Source organism: Colletotrichum acutatum, assembly GCF_030867785.1.
Source record: "Colletotrichum acutatum strain CBS 112980 chromosome Unknown BDZ83scaffold_16, whole genome shotgun sequence".
Taxonomy (NCBI): Eukaryota; Fungi; Ascomycota; class Sordariomycetes; order Glomerellales; family Glomerellaceae; genus Colletotrichum; species Colletotrichum acutatum.
In genome coordinates, this window is record NW_026849010.1 from 403,919 (window position 1) to 424,487 (window position 20,569).

At 54.4% G+C, this 20,569-nt stretch overlaps 8 protein-coding genes across 8 annotated transcripts; 5 read left to right on the plus strand and 3 right to left on the minus strand.

Annotated features, from left to right (window-relative positions):
* Positions 1-1,228: 1,228 nt before the first annotated feature.
* BDZ83DRAFT_608799 (oxidoreductase FAD-binding domain-containing protein) lies at positions 1,229-4,207 on the minus strand. The gene is made up of 3 exons (XM_060507494.1): positions 2,920-4,207; positions 2,749-2,846; positions 1,229-2,673 (listed from the first exon to the last, which is right to left on the minus strand). The coding sequence occupies exons 1-3, from the start codon at positions 3,830-3,832 to the stop codon at positions 1,675-1,677; spliced, it is 2,010 nt and encodes a 669-aa protein (XP_060368710.1). The 5' UTR covers positions 3,833-4,207; the 3' UTR covers positions 1,229-1,674.
* A 550-nt stretch (positions 4,208-4,757) lies between these two features.
* Positions 4,758-6,686, minus strand: BDZ83DRAFT_570287 (uncharacterized protein; the record flags this gene model as incomplete). Its single annotated transcript, XM_060504284.1, has 3 exons — positions 4,758-6,097; positions 6,146-6,569; positions 6,621-6,686. 3 exons carry the CDS (start codon positions 6,684-6,686, stop codon positions 4,758-4,760), a joined length of 1,830 nt encoding a protein of 609 aa, XP_060368711.1.
* A 1,922-nt stretch (positions 6,687-8,608) lies between these two features.
* On the plus strand, positions 8,609-9,516 carry BDZ83DRAFT_117018 (uncharacterized protein). Its single transcript, XM_060501126.1, has 2 exons — positions 8,609-9,360; positions 9,422-9,516. Exon 1 carries the CDS (start codon positions 8,689-8,691, stop codon positions 9,274-9,276), a length of 588 nt encoding a protein of 195 aa, XP_060368712.1. The 5' UTR covers positions 8,609-8,688; the 3' UTR covers positions 9,277-9,360; positions 9,422-9,516.
* A 457-nt stretch (positions 9,517-9,973) lies between these two features.
* BDZ83DRAFT_117037 (uncharacterized protein) lies at positions 9,974-11,726 on the plus strand. The gene is made up of 2 exons (XM_060501127.1): positions 9,974-10,917; positions 10,981-11,726. The coding sequence occupies exons 1-2, from the start codon at positions 10,069-10,071 to the stop codon at positions 11,515-11,517; spliced, it is 1,386 nt and encodes a 461-aa protein (XP_060368713.1). The 5' UTR covers positions 9,974-10,068; the 3' UTR covers positions 11,518-11,726.
* Positions 11,704-13,252, plus strand: BDZ83DRAFT_608807 (uncharacterized protein). The gene has a single exon (XM_060507495.1). The coding sequence runs from the start codon at positions 11,772-11,774 to the stop codon at positions 13,014-13,016; it is 1,245 nt and encodes a 414-aa protein (XP_060368714.1). The 5' UTR covers positions 11,704-11,771; the 3' UTR covers positions 13,017-13,252.
* Positions 13,253-13,527: 275 nt separating this feature from the next.
* BDZ83DRAFT_648607 (uncharacterized protein) lies at positions 13,528-15,519 on the minus strand (the record flags this gene model as incomplete). The annotated part of the gene is made up of 1 exon (XM_060510197.1): positions 13,528-15,519. One exon carries the CDS (start codon positions 15,517-15,519, stop codon positions 13,528-13,530), a length of 1,992 nt encoding a protein of 663 aa, XP_060368715.1.
* A 1,832-nt stretch (positions 15,520-17,351) lies between these two features.
* Positions 17,352-18,776, plus strand: BDZ83DRAFT_765636 (uncharacterized protein; the record flags this gene model as incomplete). Its single annotated transcript, XM_060515255.1, has 2 exons — positions 17,352-17,580; positions 17,804-18,776. 2 exons carry the CDS (start codon positions 17,352-17,354, stop codon positions 18,622-18,624), a joined length of 1,050 nt encoding a protein of 349 aa, XP_060368716.1. The 3' UTR covers positions 18,625-18,776.
* A 1,073-nt stretch (positions 18,777-19,849) lies between these two features.
* On the plus strand, positions 19,850-20,539 carry BDZ83DRAFT_727957 (uncharacterized protein; the record flags this gene model as incomplete). The annotated part of the gene is made up of 2 exons (XM_060512795.1): positions 19,850-20,143; positions 20,483-20,539. Coding segments are annotated over 2 exons (351 nt in total), but the record flags the coding sequence as incomplete, so codon positions are not given.
* Between the last annotated feature and the right edge of the window lie 30 nt (positions 20,540-20,569).

Genomic DNA, 20,569 nt, shown 5'->3' on the forward strand with positions numbered 1-20,569 from the left:
CTGCGTAGGCAAAAACAGCACAGGTCAAAGGTGCGCTCGGCTGGCTGGTGCGATGAGGTAGACTGGATTTGGCCCTTTGCATCCATGTCTGTTGCTGCCCTGAAAGAATTGAATGCAGGTTGACAAGGGCGCCGTCTGAGTCTGTGCTCGGCCAAGCAGCACGCATCGAGATCTCTCACTTTTTTTCCTGTCGAATTCATCCCCCCAGTCTCCGTATTCCGGGAACTTGCCGGGAGCCTGTGGTTGGCCAATGAGAATTTGAGAGAGCAATCTGTCTCGCTACGCAGAACGAGCAAGCCCAGACCAGATCTTTGAATGCCCCTTGATCGATCCAGCAGAAGGAATCGGCCGAGAGACAGGGGGCGCGACAGGAGACAATGGCGAGAGCGAAAAGGTGATTCCGGTCGTGCCACGAGCACACAACGGATCCGGATCATGGCGGACTGTTTGTTACGCGAGAGTCTGGTGAGTTGTGTCCTCTAACATCTGACACGCATTGGAGTTTTGCGGGCACCGGTCGACCCGACGATGCCCTCAATCCCCAGCACTCACTACTGATCGAGATGTCCCAATTGAGCAGACACGCAGGCAGGCAGCTGGGTCCCGGCTTGAAAGGTGTCTCTAGCGGTCCAGCCATGTCTTCGATCCGAGTCGACGTGCCCTCCGGATGAATCTCCACTGCCGAGCTGAGCATGAGCCAAGTTGCATGTTCAATTCATCGGTGAGAGCCTGGCGGCGGGGCAGCACATGCACCTAGTGTATCCATAGTCCGTATGTAGATATTTGCTGTGCCTCAGTTGACAGTTTAATGTTGGGTCACGACCATCTCGATTGCACTCCTCGCCTGGCTGGAGCTTGCCGGAAATGCCGCTTGACTCTCGACTCTGAGGCTCAACTGGGACAGTCAAGCTCGAGCCTTGGTCTCGCTTCGTCTCGAATCCAAATACTCTGTCGCGGGTGTCGCTCAATCGCAGACGAAGACGAAGACGCGATGATGCCAACGTGTGAGCCGATCCGGCGGCAGGATGGGGTTCCAGAACTCTGGGGTTTGGCGGCAATCGGGAAAATCGTGTGGCATCGTCGCTTGCGGTTGAGAATCGCGGCGATGGAAAGTGGCAATGCCAGCTGTGGCCAGGTGTATTTTTCCAGCGTCGACTGTATTGACTTGGAGCAGGTACGGGGTCTCGCTTACACTTCCTCTGCTCTTTCCTTTTCAGCAATGATACAACTTGACGTTACTTTTGCGCCTTCCGCCTTCCGAGTTAATTAATTCTTCATTCTTGCCCAACCAATCCCGAAACTGCGATTAGGTGATCATGCCTCTTCTGAGTCCAATCAGCGAGAAATTCTCCCAGATTCAATGTCTCAACCAGACGTCTTGCTGCCGGTAGTTGAACGGACTCCGCTCTTCCAGATTGGTTTACAATATCCAAGAGCTTCATAACGAAACCTTACTAGACATTACGAAGTGTCTGTTACCATGTGGCAAGGATTGTGAACCAACCTTTCTAGCAGCTCTACCCTGATGTGATGAGATATCGTTTGGTCAATTATCGTAAAAACATCCATAAGTCATAGTCTCGTTTCCTTATTCAAGATATGAAATTGAAGCCTTTTGCCAGACAGCTTGACTGGTAGATTGTATAGATCTTGAAGATATCCTCTACTGCCTCCTCAAAAAGCAAAGTCCTCAAATGCCACATCCTCACCTTCCAACCACCCATTCAAGACCTTGAGCATCTCCGGCCCGGTACACAAAAAGTATCTCCTTTTGATACCGCCACCCTTCACATCACCAGCTCGAATCCTCCTCCTCTCAACAACAGCCTCGAGCCCTTCAAACTCCCATATCATCGCCTCCTCCGTCTCTCCAACCTCGCCCGTCACAAACACCCTCAGCACACCGGCCAACCCAGGAATCCTCCCAACAACATCCCTCACCAGCTTCACGTCCTCTCCTTTCACAGTCCACAACACCTTCACTCTCACCCCAGACTCCAAAACACCACCAGCCTGCGCAATCAAAGGCGTAATCCCAACACCAGCAGCAACAAACACCTCTTCAACATCATCACCACCGTCATCATCTTGCTTCCCCCTCCTACCCATCCTAAACGCCTCTTCGCCGCCAAACCCAAGCACAGGAACCTCCAACGGAACCCTCAAACTCCACCTCCACAACAAATTCGTAACCGGACCATTCTTCCTTGCCGTAATCTCAAACTCCCTTCCGCCGCTATCTCCAGGCGGACTCGAAACCGTAAACGTCCTCACATAATCATCATTCAGGCTCTGCGGCTCGTCGTCGCGCATATGAATCCACCCGACATCCAGCTCCTCCGCGAAATCAAACGTGACGTACTGGCCCGCCTCCCACTGCGCCGCGGGCTCCAGGCCAAAGACGAACCGCGCAATCGTCGGCGTGATGATCTCGCGGCGTAGCAGCGTGGCCGTCCTTGTTTTCTCTGCAGACGAACTCAAGGTGTGCTGCTGCTCGGAGAAGAGCGGTCTCACGGGTGGATTATACGGCGACGGCTCGAGAGGGGTCCCGGAGAAGGGTAGGCCCAACTGTACAAAGACCGCGGCCGACACGGTGATTTTGACGGCGAGTTTTGTGCGCGGGAGGTAGTTTGCCGCGTCTTGTCCGACGAGTATCGATGCCGATCCCGTGAGCTTTTCCCACCTCAAGTGTTAGCCTTCTGGTCAATGTGAATGGGTGTAGTGGAAGGCGGATAGAGTGATACTCACGTACAGGACGTCTGACGTCTTAAAGTCTGGTATCGCGATCCCGACCAAGGGGTTCAATTTAAGGTTCCCCAGCGTCTGATATAACCGATTGCCGGAAACTGTAAAATGATTAGCCTCTAATCACAATTCCTTGATCCAAATGACTCGAAAATGGGGTTGCAGTAAACTCACATTCGGGATACACAATCTCCACGCCACCCTCATCATTCCTCGCAACCCTCACAAACCCCCTCGACCCTCCCCGGTGATTCGTATCCATACTGCTACTACCACCACCGTGATCCCCTCCCTCCTCGTACCCGCTCGTGAGGAAAAGCATATCCGCCCCGCGCACGACCTTCACAGCCTCTTCAGACAGCGGCAACTCCCGCTCCACTCTGCCCTTGACGAGCGACGCCCGCGGGATGACGTCCTTTTTGTTGAGGTACTTGGGGCAGTTTCCCAGACTCTCTTCGACGTGTACCGCGATCTGTACTTCCGAAGGGGCAGAGGAGAAAGAGCTCCGGTCCCCACCATCCAAGGCAACCGTAACCGCCCCGGCCACCATTCTGCCTCCAAACTTTACGCGATCCCGCGTCGTGAGGTCGATGGCCAGCCCGGAGACGAGTTTACCTCCATCCGGACCCCTCCCAGGCTGAATCACCTCTTGCAAATGCTGCTGCTGCTGCTGATCCCCGTCTACATTCCCCTCAGCCCCCCAAAGAGCCTTAAACACCGGATCATCAACAACATCAACCCAGCTCCTGAGACCAAGCACATCCTCCGCAATCGGCCTCGCCACGTTGCCCGCCTCGCCGCCCCACAGCGTCGTCCAGGGCCGGCGTTCCGCGTCTAGGGTGCCGAGGGCCAGGAGCGGGGCGGCGGCGATGCGGTTGCCGTAGGACGGGGGGAGGCCCGCGGCTGTGGGGTTCGCTCTGCGGGGAATTTTAAGTTGTTCGTGGAGGGCGAGCTCGCCTTGGTGGAAGGATATTGTTCTGCCTGGCATGATGGCGTTGGTGTTTTGTTGTTGTGAGTGGAAGAAGAGGCTTGAGCTTGTGAGGAGTTGTGACGAGAGAAGGGTTGTCAGGAGGAAGGTGTAGTTCATACGAGATGTTCTCTATGGAGAGGTGTTAGTCGCAGGTGATCACGTCGTTTTCATTGAATTGCGAGAATTCTGAGAAGGGCAGAGAAGTATCACATCAGGAGGAATCATTACGAACACGATGGGGTCAATTGTAAGCGCATCTCTACGAGTCCTGAAGGATGAAATTGACATCTCCGGGTGACAAATCAAGCACCGAAGGGCGCATGTCGTGATCAGCGTAGGCGGGATTCCAAAGCTGACAGCCTGACGTAGGCTGGCAGGTGGTGAAGATGTGTTCTTGGCAATTGGCACTGTCAGACTGTGCCAGGGGTGATCACATCGGGGAAGCGGGTCCAAACTTTAATCGCCTGCATTGGCGTTGCGAGCTTGCCAGGGGCCCTGGCGCCGCTGGGGACGTTAGTAAATACAGTGTCAAATCTACAGAGTAAGGGAAGGACATCGCAAAGGCAAACAAAACCACAGAAAGTGTGAACATCGGATTGTCATCAACAGACTTTGTTGTTATTGTATTTCTAAAAGTACATTTGGACTTAGGCGGTTTCCTCTCTCTAGCGGCTCTTGGAGCACTTCTGTAGCCAGTAGACCCTGAAATTCCTAGTAGTACATGGACGGACGGAGAATGAAGCGAAAAGTTTCGGGGGGTATCGAAAGGATGGTCGTAAAAAGACGGAAGAGCAGCCTCAACCTCAGCCTCCACACTGCTATGTTCTCCGAATAGGAACAAAAAGTGAGAGAGAGGCCTAGAGGAGGGCCAAGAGGAAATGACGAGAAAGGCCTTTCGTGAAATGTGCGCTTGTTTCCAGCGCGAAAGTAGACACCCCTTTTGAATCATAAAGACATTATGAAAAAAAGAAATTGCGGGACGCAGCCGCATAACCCTATAAGCGCACGCGATCTATGAACCTCAAAAAGGGGCACAGTATCTCTAGTACCGCGGGTCCCTCTGAGACTCTACATCGTTATTGTAGCCGTATCCCGGGCCGCGAGGGCTCGGTCGCTGGCTCTGTGATGTGCCGGGACGGTTGAAGTAGTCGTCCTGTGGCCGGGGAGGCACGGGCGCCGTCATGTTCCGCGTGGGAGCATTCGGAGGGCCTCGGGGAGGAACCGGGCCAGTCGCGCTCCGTTGCGGGTTGAATGGCTGGTACGCTTGGTACGGGGTGTTGTTAAGCGGGCCGGGGCCACGAGGCATGGGTGCAGGAGCGCGGCCCGAGTATGCTGAGGGCGCGGGGCTGGCCCGTCCATTTGACTGGCTCGAGTAGTCGTCGTAGGTACCTCTGGGCGCGGGCGTGCCACGGTCACTCTGGTAAGTGTTTTGTCTTTGCGATCTGAAGCTTTCTACCGATCGGCCAGTGTTGGATCTCACAGGCGGAGGGAAGGGAGGCATTGTGTCGGGAGAGTATGTGGAGGGGCTCTCTGAGAAACCACCGCGGAGAGAACCTTGCGAGTTGGTTTGCACGTGAGAGATTTGAGGCCGGAAGCTCCTCTGGGAGTTGGAGGTGCCAGGGCGCTGAGGAGGGTAGTTGTTCAAGTCCATGGGTGGCAGAGAAGGGGCCGGAGAACCTGAGCGCTGGTAGCCAAAGTCGGCAGCGCCACCAACAAGAGGTGCGCGCGACGAGTAGCTGGCGGTGGAAGTGGTGGTGCCCATTCTCGAGGGCAGGGGGCGTTTCTGGTCCATGGAGTTGAGTTCGATGCTGCCGGGGGTTCCGGGACGAGACTCGTAGGCGGGCAGTGTCGCAAAAGTGTCGTTGCGGCCAAACATGGGCATCTCGGCCAACTTGTCTGGGTCTCCGACGTTGGGTAGAGTTGGCAAAGTGGCCTGTCGCTCCAGAGGCATTTTTTCACCATTCTTCTTGGCCGCCTTCATTTCTGCCTTTCTCTTGCTTTCCTCCTGTCTCGCTAACGCCTTGTTGACCTTGACTGTCACAATCTTCATGAGAGCCTTGGTGACCTTGCGCTCGCAGTAGCCTGAGAGACCTCCGTCGGCCTTGGGGATCCAGTGGAAGAGGAAGAAGACGTAGAAGAGAACAGCCATGATGAGGTAAAGAGCAGAGAAGACCCAGATGAGGAGGGTGAAGACCATACCCGACAGGATGAGAGCCTGCTGGTAGTCCTCCGTGGCAAGCGTCTTAATCTTATCAAAGAAACCTAGCAGGGAGCCCTCGACGGAGACTTCATGAACAGCAAGCTTGGCGTCGTAGACAGACTTGAGAGTCAATGCGTTGACGACCTGACGAGGTCCGGAACAGACCAGTACACGAATCCAGGCTACATGAGATTAGTAACGGCCCCGACGGGAAAGAGGGATTGGCTTACATTGAAAGCTGAAGTAGGTGAACAAAGCAATGTACTCGGCTCCCTTCTTGCTCTTGGTGAGTTCGGCGAAAACCAAGAAACGCTTCCAACCCTGACCCTTCCCGAACCGGATACTCTCGAGGCGAACGGCAATGGTGTCGAGATAGCATTCAGCTACGTTTCCTCGCTTCATAACGCGGTGCGCCCGGAAATGCTCAAAGGCGAGATTGACGAAGGAGGCGATGATGGAAATGGAGAAGATCCACTTCGAGATCTTGAAGTCGATGGCGGGGTCGATTTCGGAGGACCAGCGGTCGAAAGCCAGGAGGTTGATGGCAGTGAACATATCAACGCCGTAGACGGCAAGGGAGATGATCAACATAAGCCATAGGTAAAAGTACGCGAACGGAGTGAGGCATCCTCGTGACTTGAAGTCGTTGAGGTTCTAGACAGGTTAGCACCAGAAGGATGTTGTACCGTATGAGGTTCTACGTACGATATAGTCCCATTTCTGCTCGGCACGTTGGTCAATGACCTTTTTGCGGTGAGTGAGGCAACCCATCTTGGAGAATGGGCGAATTGGCGAGGGTGACGATTGTCAAAGTTGTATCGATGAATCCCGACACAGTCGAGTCGAGAAAGAGAAGAAGAAGGGTGATGGTCGCCGAGGGACCAATTGTCGTGTGAATGAGTGTGTGATAACGCAACCCGGACCTGCCGCAAACACAAGTCGTTACTCGCCCGCGAAGTAATCGACAGTGTTTCTCTTGGTGATGACCAGGAGAGAAAGATCGATACTTTAGACGGGACGAAGCCGAAGGAGTAGAGGAAGAAGATTCGGTTGTTGAACGAGAGGGAGAACGGAATGTGGGTCCCAGGGTAGGAAGAAAGGGCTGAATGTGCGACGCAAGAGTTCGGACCGCGCGATTGTCAAGCTGGCATGGTCGAGCGACCGGGCGTTTGAGGGTGGATCAAGACTTGGTGAAGATTCGTGGCGACGTGACGACAACGAGCAAAAGCCAAGTCGGCTGGTCGACCGTAGTAGGAATTGACAGACCCGGGGAATGGGGGTAGCTGAGAGTCGTCGAGCAAGCACTTGAAGTTAGGCGGTGACGGTTTTCTGGTTGTGGGTGAATATCCGCGTTTGATCGGCCGCCGTGGGCTGCAAGGCTGAGTCTCAGGATGTCGAAAAGGGCGAAGAGAGTTACAGTGCGCAATGCAAGTGATTGAGTGAGTGAGTTGAGTGAGTATTGTGTGTATTCAAAGGTCGAGTCTAGAAGGAGCGGACGTCGTGGATAGTTCACACGATCGGAATGTTTCGGTCGAAAACGTCGAGTCTTACTCTTGAGGCCATGGAAGTGCTTCGTGAAGCTCGAAGGAGGAATGTGTGTGGCGTGGTTGTGTGTGTAAGAGCGCAAGACGCAGAGGTAAGCGTTGAAGCGTGTGACCCTTGAGTGAGGGAGAGTCTGAGAGAGTGAGAGGGGAGTGGAGGCCTTCAAGAGTGATCTGCGAGAGGGGGGGTCTGACAGTCTGACTAGGGTCAAGACACCGGGTCAGTGCCAAAAGGGAAGGAAAGGGGGGCCTTTTGGGTAAGATGATCCAATAATTGATGATTGCCGCTGATGGTTGCAGAGTCGCGGACACGCAGACATGGGCAATGGAAGGGAAGACGAAGACGAAGACAGGGTCAACGGGCGAGGGCAGTTTGGCGGTTTCGAGCAAGCGTCCACCGTCCGAGGGGTCCTGCCCTGGAGACTGGGAGGAGAAGAGGCTTGTGGAGCAATAGCGAACGGAAGCGCGGCCTTTAACGCAGGTACCATGTCACGAACTCGCCCAGTTCGGATTAGTGCACCAACAGAGCGTTTGAGGTCCCATTTCCCGTGACCATCTGGGCCATTGATTGGTTCAACTCAATTATAGCCCTTGACAAGAACTCCACAACTTTTCACAGTCTCACACAGTGTACAACAGTACGTACCATCTCCGTCGGCCTTCTTCCCCCTCCTCCTCTCCTGCAGTCCTGTAGTCCTGCAGTCCTCCTCCTGTCTCTCCGCCACCCGTGCCTTGCCGTGCCTCCTCAGCCTCTCATGTTGTGCATCTTCTCCTGCGTCCAATCCATGGAAGAACTCGTCCCGCGCCAGGCCTGCCAGTTGCTCTGTTCGAGACAGGCACTGGTTCGAGATTGACCATGGTGGCATGGCCACATAGTTCGCGGCCTCACCTTTACAGCCGCGGCTCGGACGCGCCCGCTTCACCCATCCAACCATCGACCCAAGTCCTGCGCCTCTCGAAGCGGCGGGAAGCCGCCGGGAATGCTGTTTCTTTCTTACTGATCTTTGGTCGCGTTGTTTCGACCCTCCTGAATGAAGCCTGGAGGAATCATGGACTTGTCGGCGGTCGCTAACCACTCCCGCAGACTGCAACGTCAGCTTTCCAACACACTAGAGCCGCGCCGGTGCGGTGGAGATGAGGCCGACCACGAGGCCTCTGCTCGGTCTCTACCGATGTGGCTCGCAAGTTAATACAACTGACTCTGTTAGGCCCAATACTCGGGCACCCGACAAATGGCAAACAATTATTCCAGAACCATAACTATACTCACAACGACGCCGGCTGTTCACAGTCGTCGCAGCCAGAATGGATACTCAGCCTTTCAACACGGGCATCCCGTCTCAACTCTGCTCAGCTTTGCCCGGAGCAGTCTCGCTGAAACGCCGTGCCCTGGCCCATACAACGGTATGCATGACGGCAAGCTCGCGAATACACAACCCCGGGGTTGCCTCTGCTGCTTCTTCTACCTCATACATGGCCAGTACACCCTCTTTTGCATTGATTGTCCCTCCATTTATGCCATTCGACGGTTCGGCCGAACACAGGGTGGATGGCAAGCAGTATCATCGAAACGAAGAGTGACGCCGCGTCTGCGGAGTATTCGTACAGTGCCACACTGCCACTGCGACGAGTGCCACCTTACAGCTCCCTCCCTAAGCATTGCCCGAACATCGCAAGGGACCAATGGACCGACCTACAGACCACCAGCACCGCTGCACCAGCCTCCGGAAACAACTCCAAGGGATGCGTCGACAAACGCTCCCGGATCAGACGGCAGGTCTTGGCCAACACGACCCAAAAAAGGGCTCAGTCAAATTTGATCGCCTCCCACATCCGGAAGACGCAGCATTTCGCTTCTCCACGACCAATTTGCTCGGCGGGGTGGACGCTGGTGGGTGCTAGATGCACGTGGATTACCCCGGCCATTCGGCTATCTTTATCGCCATTCTAATTTGAATGCGACAGGCCGACAAAGAAATGACGGTGGGTTCACAAGTCGTGCGACCAGCCTACACCAGGAATGCCATGGCTGTTGGTCTGGGTAAACGCTCTGTGTCACCAGAGTATGCGGCTTCGGCGCGAACGACTAAAAATGTTTCCTTGCATATGTTCCCTCCCGTTTGGCCGAGCCTGCTGCTTCGTTTGCCTTGGCGAACGATTGAACAGACGTTTCGACCGGCGGGATACAGGACATTTATTCTGAATATTCCATGATATTCGTCTGTTGAGCATTGCTCTTATGCTCGAAAATGAGTTCCCAATTTGCAGTAACTTACGCTGTTGTGAGGTTAATATTGAGGATGTCTTAAAAACATCAACGCTCATCATCATTGTCTGCCAAGTGGCGTACTTTACGACCCTTTCCGGAATGCCAAGGCGGCAACCGTTGAATCAAAGAGTACAATGGCCATAGGGCTATTCTTTGTTTCGACTGTGATCATGGTCCCTTCTAGTTAATGCTGCCTGATGAGCAAACGACGATGCTGAACCAGGGCGAGCTACAAAGGCGATAGCATCACCTTTTCTCAAAAATGTCAAGAGTTCGCCATGATCCTAACATCTCCATACCCATCGAGTGACATATTTCAATTTGATACTCCAAGCGGTCCAACATGTCAGCATCAACAGCCGAAAAGGCGGACCCAGACCACCCGCAGCCGCCATTCCAGCTCATCAAGCGAGTCGAGAAGAACATCTGGATCACCCGGCGCAATGCCCAGCACGCGGGCTACGCCGACGGCGAAGAGTTCATCGCGCGCAAAGTGGACGACTTTGACGAGTACTACGACGCCGGCAAGTACTCGATGAGCTTCACGACCAGGAAGCAGCGCCAGGTCAAGGGCCTCATGGACCTCCTCTACACGCACAACATGGGCCGCACCGTCTCCCACGTCCTCAACCACGAGAATATCATCTCCCTCGCGGGGTATCTCCGCCAGCAACCCCTGGACCCGCGCGCGGAGAAGCAGGCCACGGAGGATTATTTGGTTTGGGATATTTGCGACGCCGGCACGCTCGAGATCCTCTTTGCGGACCACCGGCACGCGGAGCACGAGCCGGGGTGTTTCTTGCCCGAGTCGCTCTGCTGGCATGTTCTTACCTCTGTGATTCGTACGCTTGTTTGGCTGCATGATGGGTATCGGCAGGAGGTGGACTGGACGACTGGTGAGAAGTCGTGGGCGGCGACGGATACGGAGTGGATGCCCATCTTGCACCGCGGTATTGAAGCGCAGTCCATCTTTTTCCAGCACTCGCGGGGCAAAGAGACGTACGGCGTGTGTAAGCTGGGCAAGTTTGGCCAGGCTTTCGTGTCGGGTGTTCCGGCGCGGCGGGAGGGGGCGCTGGAGAGGGAGGAGCCGCTTCCGCATAGTGTCGGGTTTCCTGTTGCGCCCAAGACGGGGCATATGCGTCTTACAGAGATGATTGGGCAATGGAAGGAATATAAGGATACGGGGAGGAAGGTGAGTTGACCCTGAAATATATCACACAAGTACATCGCAGCCTTGCTAAAGACATGCCGATAGAGTAAACGCCTCTACACGCTCAGCGATGAACACTGGGCCCTCGGCGCCGTCCTCTTCCGCATGATGACCGGCCGGCCCCTCCCCAGCCTGGACGGGTGCCAGACGTGCCAGTGCATCCACATCCGGCGGTGCGCAAAGATGGGTTGCATCTACGACGACGAGACGCACAAGGGCAGCCGCGGATGCTTGCACGAGAACTTCCCGGGGTGTCAGTGCGTTGTGCCGTCTGGGTCGGCGCCGAACGCACGTGCGGGGCCCGGTCCGGCGTGCGGTGGGGCCGCTGCGGATGTTCATCTCGACGAGGTGCTGCACCGGTCCGGGTACTCGCGGTTCCTGAAGGTTGCGGTGCGGACGCTGTTGGAGTATGACCTCGAGATACCGGCTGTGCAAACGAGGGGGTTGGCGGAGGAGATGGAGAGGTTGTATAAGGAGTGGAGGTGCGAGACGGAGGAAGGGAGGGAGTATGCTGATGTGATGGATGATCTTGGATACCGATTCATGGTGTTGAATAAGATGTCTGGTGAGATTTTGGACTAATGGTAGCAGTTTCTTGTAGGTGTTTGGTGTTTGAGGGTTTTCCGTCAAGCACATCGGGGGTAGAAATGTCACCAACTCACCCCGAGAGTGTGCTTCTATGAGCTATGTTATGGTCATAGCACCTGAATGAGTAAAAGCTTCTCAAGCTAGTTGACCAAGGTAGTTTGCATTTGTCTATCATAGTTCATCCAATTTATCTATGAAATCACACGACACAAGCACGTTGAGCTGTCTTGGTACCTTAGCTGCAGTAGATGCCGGGCACTAACAGGACGAATTCCCTGCGTGACAGACCAAGGCACTTACTGTCGGTACGTACCCTTCAGACGTTTGACAAGCCCCACCTTCCACCAGGTGCTGCCCAAATTTTACTTGGCGCGCGACCTCGAAGCTCCGAGTGCCACGCCCACCAGCTTCCAGGTTGTCCACCACCACAACCGGGAAGTCGTGTGGATCTCTATCTTTGCCCGAGCCTCAACCACCACCCGACCATCACCAATCTCGCACCCTCCCACACGCATCTTGCCCTAGCTTCGAAGGTTCGACATTGGTCACGTTCAGCAGTCGTGACGATAGACAACACGCATTCATCAAACCGGGACCCAAACGAAGCAACCCGCATCAAACCACGCCTCCTCTCCTCCCGAACACCGGAACCGCGACATCTACAACCCTCACCACAACCTCAACCTCCCAAACTCCTCATCACCCTCAACTTCCCCCCTCGGCAACCAAACTCACGACACACAACAAACAACATGTCCCTAACCCAACCAACGCCCCTCCTCCTAACAAAACGCCTAACCTCCTTCCTCGCCTCAAACCTAAACGCAAACCTCCACACGGCACTCCTCGCAACCCCCTCAGGCCGCCTCCTCGCCCACGCCTCCCCGCAGCCCGTCTCCCTCCTCCGCACCCAGTCCACCGTCGCATCCTCCCTCTTCGCCCTCCACGCCTCCGCGACGCCCGATATACCCGACGCGCTCCCCTCCTCGTCTTCCACGCCGCCGTCGTCGTCGGGTGCTGCTGCAAACACTATTGCAGCATCAGAAGATGGAGGATACCACGCGGGAGGAGCGGGAGGAAAACCCCTCACGATAACAGTCCAACTCGCCGCCGGGGTCGTCGTCATCCGGAGACTAAAGTGCGGGCTCCTCTTCGTCTGCATCGGTCCCCTCGCCGAGACCATCGAAGCTCAGCAAGCTTCCTCCTCTACCGACCAACACTCTCACAACCACTCCCACTCCCACTCCCAAGCGAATGCAGGCGCAAACAGCGGCGCGGGCACAGGCACGCCCTCCCAGATCCCCGCGTCCCCCTCGGAAGCGGACAGCATCCTCAGCCTCGGCGCCCAGACGACCACCTCCCTCGCCAGCGTCGGGAGCGTGAATACCGCGGGTGTCGTGGTGTTGCGGCGGCATGCCGAGGAGCTGGCGCGGTGGTTGGATGATAAGCTTGGGAGCTTGCGGGTTCCCGAGGAGGGTGTCGGTGTGGAATAAGCTGTTTCCGAAGCATTTGTCTCCTTCTGTCATGGGTAGGGAACCACGGGGAAGCTGTACGAGTAGAGAGATGGTGGACCTGGGACAGAGTGACTGCATGGATTTCTTATCGAATTATCAAAAGGGGACGAAAGGGGGGGTTTGGGAAGCATTACAGGCGTACACGGGCGTTTCGGGGGAAGATACCACCGGCCGAGAATTATCCCTTCATCTTCGTAATCACTCTGGCGTGTACAATATCTTGCTCATTAAAGATTTCTATTTCATTCGCAAGTAGCATACGTGCTAGTTTGAGTGTTAGTTTGTGTGTGTGTGTGTGTGGTGCCGAAGCTCGGCCTCTATGGATATACTGATTTGCTCCTTGCTCCTTGTCCATAACCACCCAAAGTTCGTTCGCCTTGATAACCCCTCGTTCTCGCCGATATTTTGTTCACACACTCAGATTGTCCTATCCCAACGCCCAAAAAATGCAGACTGCGCCAATTCCACCCTGAAAACACACCTCAATAAATCACTCGATGCTCATTCGCATCAAACCGTCGTTGGTATCAACCATGCCCTGAAATCCAACGCGTCCTTTGTTCCCGTTCACCACCCGGCCGTTGGCGTTGGCGCCGCTGCCGGGCGTGCCGCCTCCAAGGCTACCCGACTCGCTCGGTGCGCCACTGCCGCCCCTATCGCCGCTGTTGCTGCCGGGCCGCGACCCCCAGGGTGCCACGTCGCGTTGCATAGGGCTCTGCATGATGGGCGAATTGTGCACACTCATGCCTGGGCTTACTGCCCGACGCTTGAGGCTGACGGGGTCGTAGTCGTCCTCCCGCCGCCGCTTGCTGTTGATCCGCCGTGTGATTTCCGCTGCACTGGGCGCCGGTTGCGGGCCCTGCGCGAGGAGAGGAGTATCTCCCTTTTGTGACTCTCCGCTGCTCGCGGCCATAGCGAAGCCGGCCGTGGGGCCCAGTGACGGAGAGTCCATGCAAATGTCTTCGCTCATTCCTGACGATGAGCCGCGAGGGAGTCCTCCATTAGGCGGAGGCGGTGTTGTACGAGCGCCGCCGATACTGCTAGACTCGGAGAAGGTGTCCCAAAACTTGGTGCCCTTTGAATTCTTCAAGGCTTGTTGCTTAAAACTGCCCGAGAGATTGAGGGCCGAGTCGGTGATCATGCTTTCCGGTATGTCGTCCAGGGATTGGTCTTGGTTCCCTAAATTCGGCGACGAGTGGGTAGTAGCAGGAGGAACGGTCTGTTGACGAGGTGCTCCGAGATCGACGTCACTCTCTCGCACTTGACGGACGACTTCGGCCTCTCTTTGGGTTTCCGTCTCAACGGGCGCACCTTCCTCGAATAAAGCTGCCCTGATACGAGCAAAATTCTTCGTCTTGGGCAGCAGGTTTCTACGCTGCGTAACTACCCGTCGCATGACCGTAGGGCGCTGCCCGTCACGACTGGGAGTCGAGAGTAGACCGTCGATATTGTCACCTCGCTCTTCCTCGCTCCCAGAGATATGCAACTGGTTGGCCTGCCAGCTAATGCTCTCCCTACGTGAATGCGCCGACATGTCCTTGGGCACGTTGTTTGGCGGCGACTTTGAGACACCCGCATTTGTGCTGGGACTGAATCCTAGACCTAGTGGCAGTTTGTGTTTCTTTTTTGGCTGTTTCCTCTGACGCTGCCTATGCTGGAAGCTCATCAAACTGTTCATTGCCGGAGAGCCTCCCCAGGGCGCCATCATAGGTTGTGTGCCCAAAGGCGGGGCGGTCTTGTTGGCTTGTGGTGTACCAATGTACGGCTCGTCCATATCCTCATCCATAAGGTCATCGTCGTCGGAGTCGGAAGAAGAATCTGACCCAATCTGATTCGCGCTGCCCAGGGAGCTCGACACCGTCATGCGCTCGTGGTTGCCCATCATGGACCACAACGAGTTGGTGGTCTGCTCGGCCTGTCCGTAGTCGTTACTCCTGCGTCCCGGGATATTCATGCCCCTTCCTCCGATGGTAGGCGATGAGTCGGGTGAGGACTCGGCGAGTGTTGAGTGGTGCAGGCTGGTGGCAGCGCGCGAGAAGTCGAGGCCGCGAGAGCGACGAGGGAGAATATTCGTTGGACTCGCGTAGATCTGCGAGTGGTCGAGCTTCGGTGATAGCGGCGCGGGCTTCGTAAATGCGGTGGACGAGTTGGATGCAGGGGAGGCAGGATCGCGGTTCGCGGGCATCTGCAGCGAGAGACCGCGGAGGGGGTATTCGGTTCGGTGAGGGGTTACGGGTGTGGTGGCCGTGTCTCTGATGTGGTTATCGTCCTTGGATGCCTGGCGACCATCCGCAATGTGCGGTGAAGGAGTAAGCTTGGAGGGAGTTCCTCCTCCATCAGACATGGAGCGCGTCTTGGACAAGGGCGAGCGGCCCAGGCGTTGTGGAGTATTGAGGGCGTTTACGGGGACGTCGGCGTCCTTATCGTCGTCCACGATGGCAGACTCAAAGTCCATGTCCCTCAGATCCATGGTTCTGTCCATGGCGGGCGGCAGTGAGGTTTGAAACTGTCGAGGTAGTCGCGAGAGCCAGATTCACGGAGCGATCTGGGATTTATTGTAAGTGACGCTGGATGTTTGGTAACGTTAAGTGGGTAGTGGACCAGGTGGTTTGGGTCTAGTCGTCGTTTGGGGGCTGGTTCTGGCGGGGATCGCGATTAACGCTTTGGCGATGTCATTGAGATATTGGTTGTAGCATGCGGAGTTGCAAATGGCATTGTTGAATGTCGCAAGACCATTTGAAGCGCTCTTTGTACGTTTGATGTCGACGGAAAGGAGACTGGTGTAGTAGTGATAGCTCAAGCAGCCATCTCTCAAGGTTGTTGTAGATGGGTCGAGGTTGAATTGGAGTTTGGTAGACGAGCGAGCGAGCGCGGGCAGGCGGGCAGTGCAGTGGGCAGGCGGGCAGACGTTGGAGAGGTCAAAGTACCTACCGTACATACTCCGACTACATACTTAGCAATGTACCTTACCTTAATGTGCTGTAGGATAACCTTTCCGGTTGGATGCGGCCAGGCTTGCCAGGGTTGGAAAGTGAGGACGCAGTAGGTGCCATGAACAGCGAACCGTGTTGAGCCGTCTGAGGCTCATGTGCAGGCTTCCCCTTGCGGGGAAATCAGAAGTATCATCGCACCCAACTTTGCCGCTGTTGGTACCTTGCAGTTTCAAGGTACCTCAGCACTGCCTATTTGTTTCGTCGATCCACAACGGCATTTCCATTCTCACTTTCATTCCCATCCTCATTCACTCATATTCCCATCACTCACTCACTCAAACAGGTGTTCTCTGGCTCCCGCCTGCACTTCCCCACACTAGTCCCGAACCGAAACGCCGTGGGAGACGGAAGCCTTAAAATAGCAGAGACCTTTGGTCATTGCTCACTTCTATCAGCCTTATGTTCCGTTGACTTCTTGATGGTTGAGTGTTTGATGGGTGATGAGCTGGTGTTACTGGTCGCACTTCGGCCTCCGGCCAATGTGGAATTCAGGGCCAAATTTCAAGGCAGAGAACCATAGCAACCTTTTTTTGACGTCTGGCTTTAACGTCAAAGAAACTCGGCAGCCATTGCGCAACTTGTCAGAAAGGTGGCAGATGAGGCGCAGAATAATCAGCCGCTTCTGCCCCTACCTCTGTCTCCTATGACTACTACTATCACTTTCACTGCTTTTTCTAGCTGGTCCTTAGGTACACTATCTAGGTAACTTGGTTGAAGCATCCTAGTAAGATGGTTAGTATGATCGCAGCGTTCATCTTCGAAAGGTGGACTACTTATGCGTTGACCGGTGGATCGTTCCATCACCCACTTGAGGCTAATTATCTGGTGCGGCTATCTCCATAGCATCCATGAAGTCGAGTCAATAGTTCGTCACAGGATAAACCACCACTGTCGTCATGGCTGTCACTCCTCATTCAAGCCTCCAATGTACTCAGTGCCGGCACGTCAGCATGATCTCTGTCACTTGAGAAACTACCTCTTGCTATCTGAATGATAGAGAATTTCACAAGCGTATTTGTCTACCGTGCGCTTCGAGAAGATCTCAGGCTCCCTTATAATGAGCCTGCTGAGCCGCCACCTAACCATCATACCTACCTAACGTAGACCCAGAACACCTTAGCAACCTTGAGGACTTGGCGATCAAAGGAAGAAGGTTCTTCGGCCCAAACCCTTCCAAACTATTGATGGAGATAAGGCTGAATTGTACTTTCTACTATATAGATGTATATGTACAAGGTGACAAAAGGCGGTCAGCAAAGTCTTCTCAGACACACGCAACAGCAACCACTCGACATACTACAACATGGGCATGATGTTAATAATGTCTCACTTGACCCGCCCAAGGCGAAACCGAGTATGGGAGGAAAAGTGTTGTCTTCTCGAAGAGGCCCCTGAGGGCCCTTTTGAGTACATGGTGCGCGAACATTTACCAGAGACACAGAGCATCACTCACCCATGTCGGGAAAAACCTCTGAAATCAGCCAAGGCGTGGTGTCAACGATTAATTGGCGCTATCCGACTCCGTCGAAAGAGGAAAGACGCATACCAAGGTCCAGGCCTCGATCAAGTCATGCCGACAGGGTTACTCCTCGGTATCTCCGCTTATCTCACCATAGTCGACCGTGCAGTCCTATCTCTGACGAGCGAGAGAATGTAGGCCATGTTCGGACATGACAACTGGCTGCTGAGCCTACCGTCTCATAAGAAACTCGAGCTGCTGTCGTCGCTAGAGAGGGACGTCAACGAGCACGAAATTGGCAATATCCTCTGCAGGCCCTGTCAGATCTTCCACGACCCTGATCTATCCTGGCTCAGCAGCAAAAGCGCCAACGACACAGGAACCCGCAAATCCGCGACAGAGGCTGCTATCACCCTATCTTCACCGTTCCTTTCACTTCAACTTGTTCAAGAATACTCGAGCTTATAGGCGTTCTAAAGAGAGCCCGTATGATGCCGATCAATTGTATCTAGTCGAGTTACCTACTTCATATCGACACGAGAATGAAAAGGCAGAGGTTGTACAAACCATGACCTGCCGTGTTTCCAAAGAAGGCGAACTGATCGTCAAGACCGTTACGGACCTTTCCGCGGACAAGGATGACGTCCATTGCCTTTACCAAATATTGGATTGGAACAACCTCACCCCATGTTGCGGGCATGTGGACTGGGAAGCGACTTATCCTTTCATATTCCAGCAGGATATGCAGTATCCTACCGACCCTAAGGAGGCCGCGATCTACGGCCAACTCCTGGCACGCGATGATCTGATGAGGATACGCGATATCTGGGATCCGGCTGTGGAGCCACAGCTCTCATTGGGCAACGAGAGGATGAATGCCTGTGCCTTTTGTTACACCAACTACACGTACGAATGGAGGGATGTAGACGGAAGCCGGATTGTACGACTTATTTCGTACAAAAACATTGGAAAGGGCGAGGATGTGAACAAAGTGAAGTGGGCATCGCATTTCAATTACAGAGCCTATCTCGAGGGGGGTGTGGTTCGCCGGGACTGGTGGGACGGGTTTGACTCGACATATGCCTGGGACGAACCGGATGAGAGTGAGAGAAGGGCACAGACGGGGAGAGGCTGATTGCGGCTTCTCACTACGATTACCTCACGAGGATGGCGGAAAGATGAAGCCCCTCAGGAGGATCTTCGATAACATCCTCGGACTTTCCATTGATGCTGATTATAAGTAGGGCTTCGATATCCTCAAAACGCATGCCTGCCAAAGAGAGCAAAGTCTGCGGTAGGTACATTGCATCTCGAAGCTGGAATTGCATCACATATCAATACTATGGCGGCGTAAGGCTGCTTAGTCTTGAGTCATAGCAATTGGCATTTGATTTCACCCATCTGATATGAGTCTCTGTGAGGTATAAATGACTGCCACGGATGAAAGCTCGAATCAGTAACGCTTGCGGAGGTCATACTGATCCTGGCACGGCTAATATCGAAAAGTCATTCAGACTGACAAAAGAGTTCGCCCCCCCGGTGCCGATTTGGGGGCTACATCTCTTGGTGCTCATGCTGGGAAATTTTGGTGCTCAAGCTGGGACTCGAACTCGGGTATGCGCTGAGCCTGTCGTCGAGTAGGCTGGTTGGCGAATTGATTGTTGACCGTAAACCACTCCACCACCCAGCCAGTTTGACCTGACCCGTCGACCTAGACGGGCGCCTGCTGGCCGGTGACAGGAATGGCCGCGGAGGGGTATATGAAGCTTTGGTGTATGGCTATTCAGGTTGTGTATTCAAGCCCGGTGGAAACCCGGATGGTTCAGGGGGGAAGTCACGTCTTGGAGGGAAAGTCCTCCGTCGTGGGTCACGCACTACCTGCCTTACCATGTTAAGCAACACTCATCAAGAGATCAGATGTTGATCCTGCACCTCCTTTCGCTGCTACATCTGCCTCAGAATACTACAGTAAGGTACTTGCCTTCACGTACTCCTTCTCTCAAGACCACCTTCCTCCTATTGATGACCATGGCCTACGGATCATGGCGTCTTCCAGGCGTATCTCACCTTTCGCGCTGGAAGAGCCTCAACCGCCCAGAATTCTTCCTTACCTGCCATGCCTTCCACTGATGTTCCCTTCCATCTCGAAAGCTCCTTCGACTTTTGTCAAGACGTGCTGAAGATTTCGGAATCAGAGCTTCAACTTCCCTTCTTAATCGGGAAGTCCGTTTATGCAGCCCTGCCCTCTTGCTTCCTCTTCACCTTAGGTAAGGTACCTTCCATACGACTCTCTCCTGACAAAGCACAACACACGTTCATTTCAAGTAGGCAAGAGGACCCCGAGCTCATGTAAACAAAAGCTTGTCTATAGAAGCCCTGGTGTGCTCCTCGTTGTGTCAACAAAACCTCTTCTCTCCAAGCCAACAACCATCCCAAAAGCGGAATCTACTTCTTGGAGATCTTTTTTTCCCTCCTTACAACTACAAAGAGTATCTTGCATATTGCGATCAGAATACTTGAGGCGATACAATGGCCGGACAACAGCGAATACTCCCTACTTATCAAACTGTAGGAGGGCGCCCATTCTACCTATCAACAAAATCACTCCTCTCCAAGCCGACGACCACTCACATATTCGACGTTCGAACTTCAAGGTGTGTACGATGGCACCCCAACAACCGCTTCTCCTCATAACTGAAGCCCGAAAGGGTAATACATAAGTACTCAACGTTTCGTGCTCGCAGTAGCAGCAGCAGCAGCAGTAGCGTCGCCGAGACGGAACCAGAAGGCCCTACAAGAGCTGATTTTAGAGTGCTTAATACCTTATAGCACTGGTCATGAGCTATCTTCTGACCGGAGCCATCATGCTCTGCCGGCTGGACCTTTGCCGAAGCAACTACCAGGACTACCTAGGACTACCTCTAGAAGAGGCAAGTAGTCAGGACCGCGGTACCGATTGTATTTTATCACTATACATGTCGGTTGCGGGATAGTTTAGGGTAGATGAGGGTGCTCGTGGTAGTGGTGGTGATAAACCGCCATGCCTATGAATACATTCTCGTGGTTTTTGACGGGCGGGA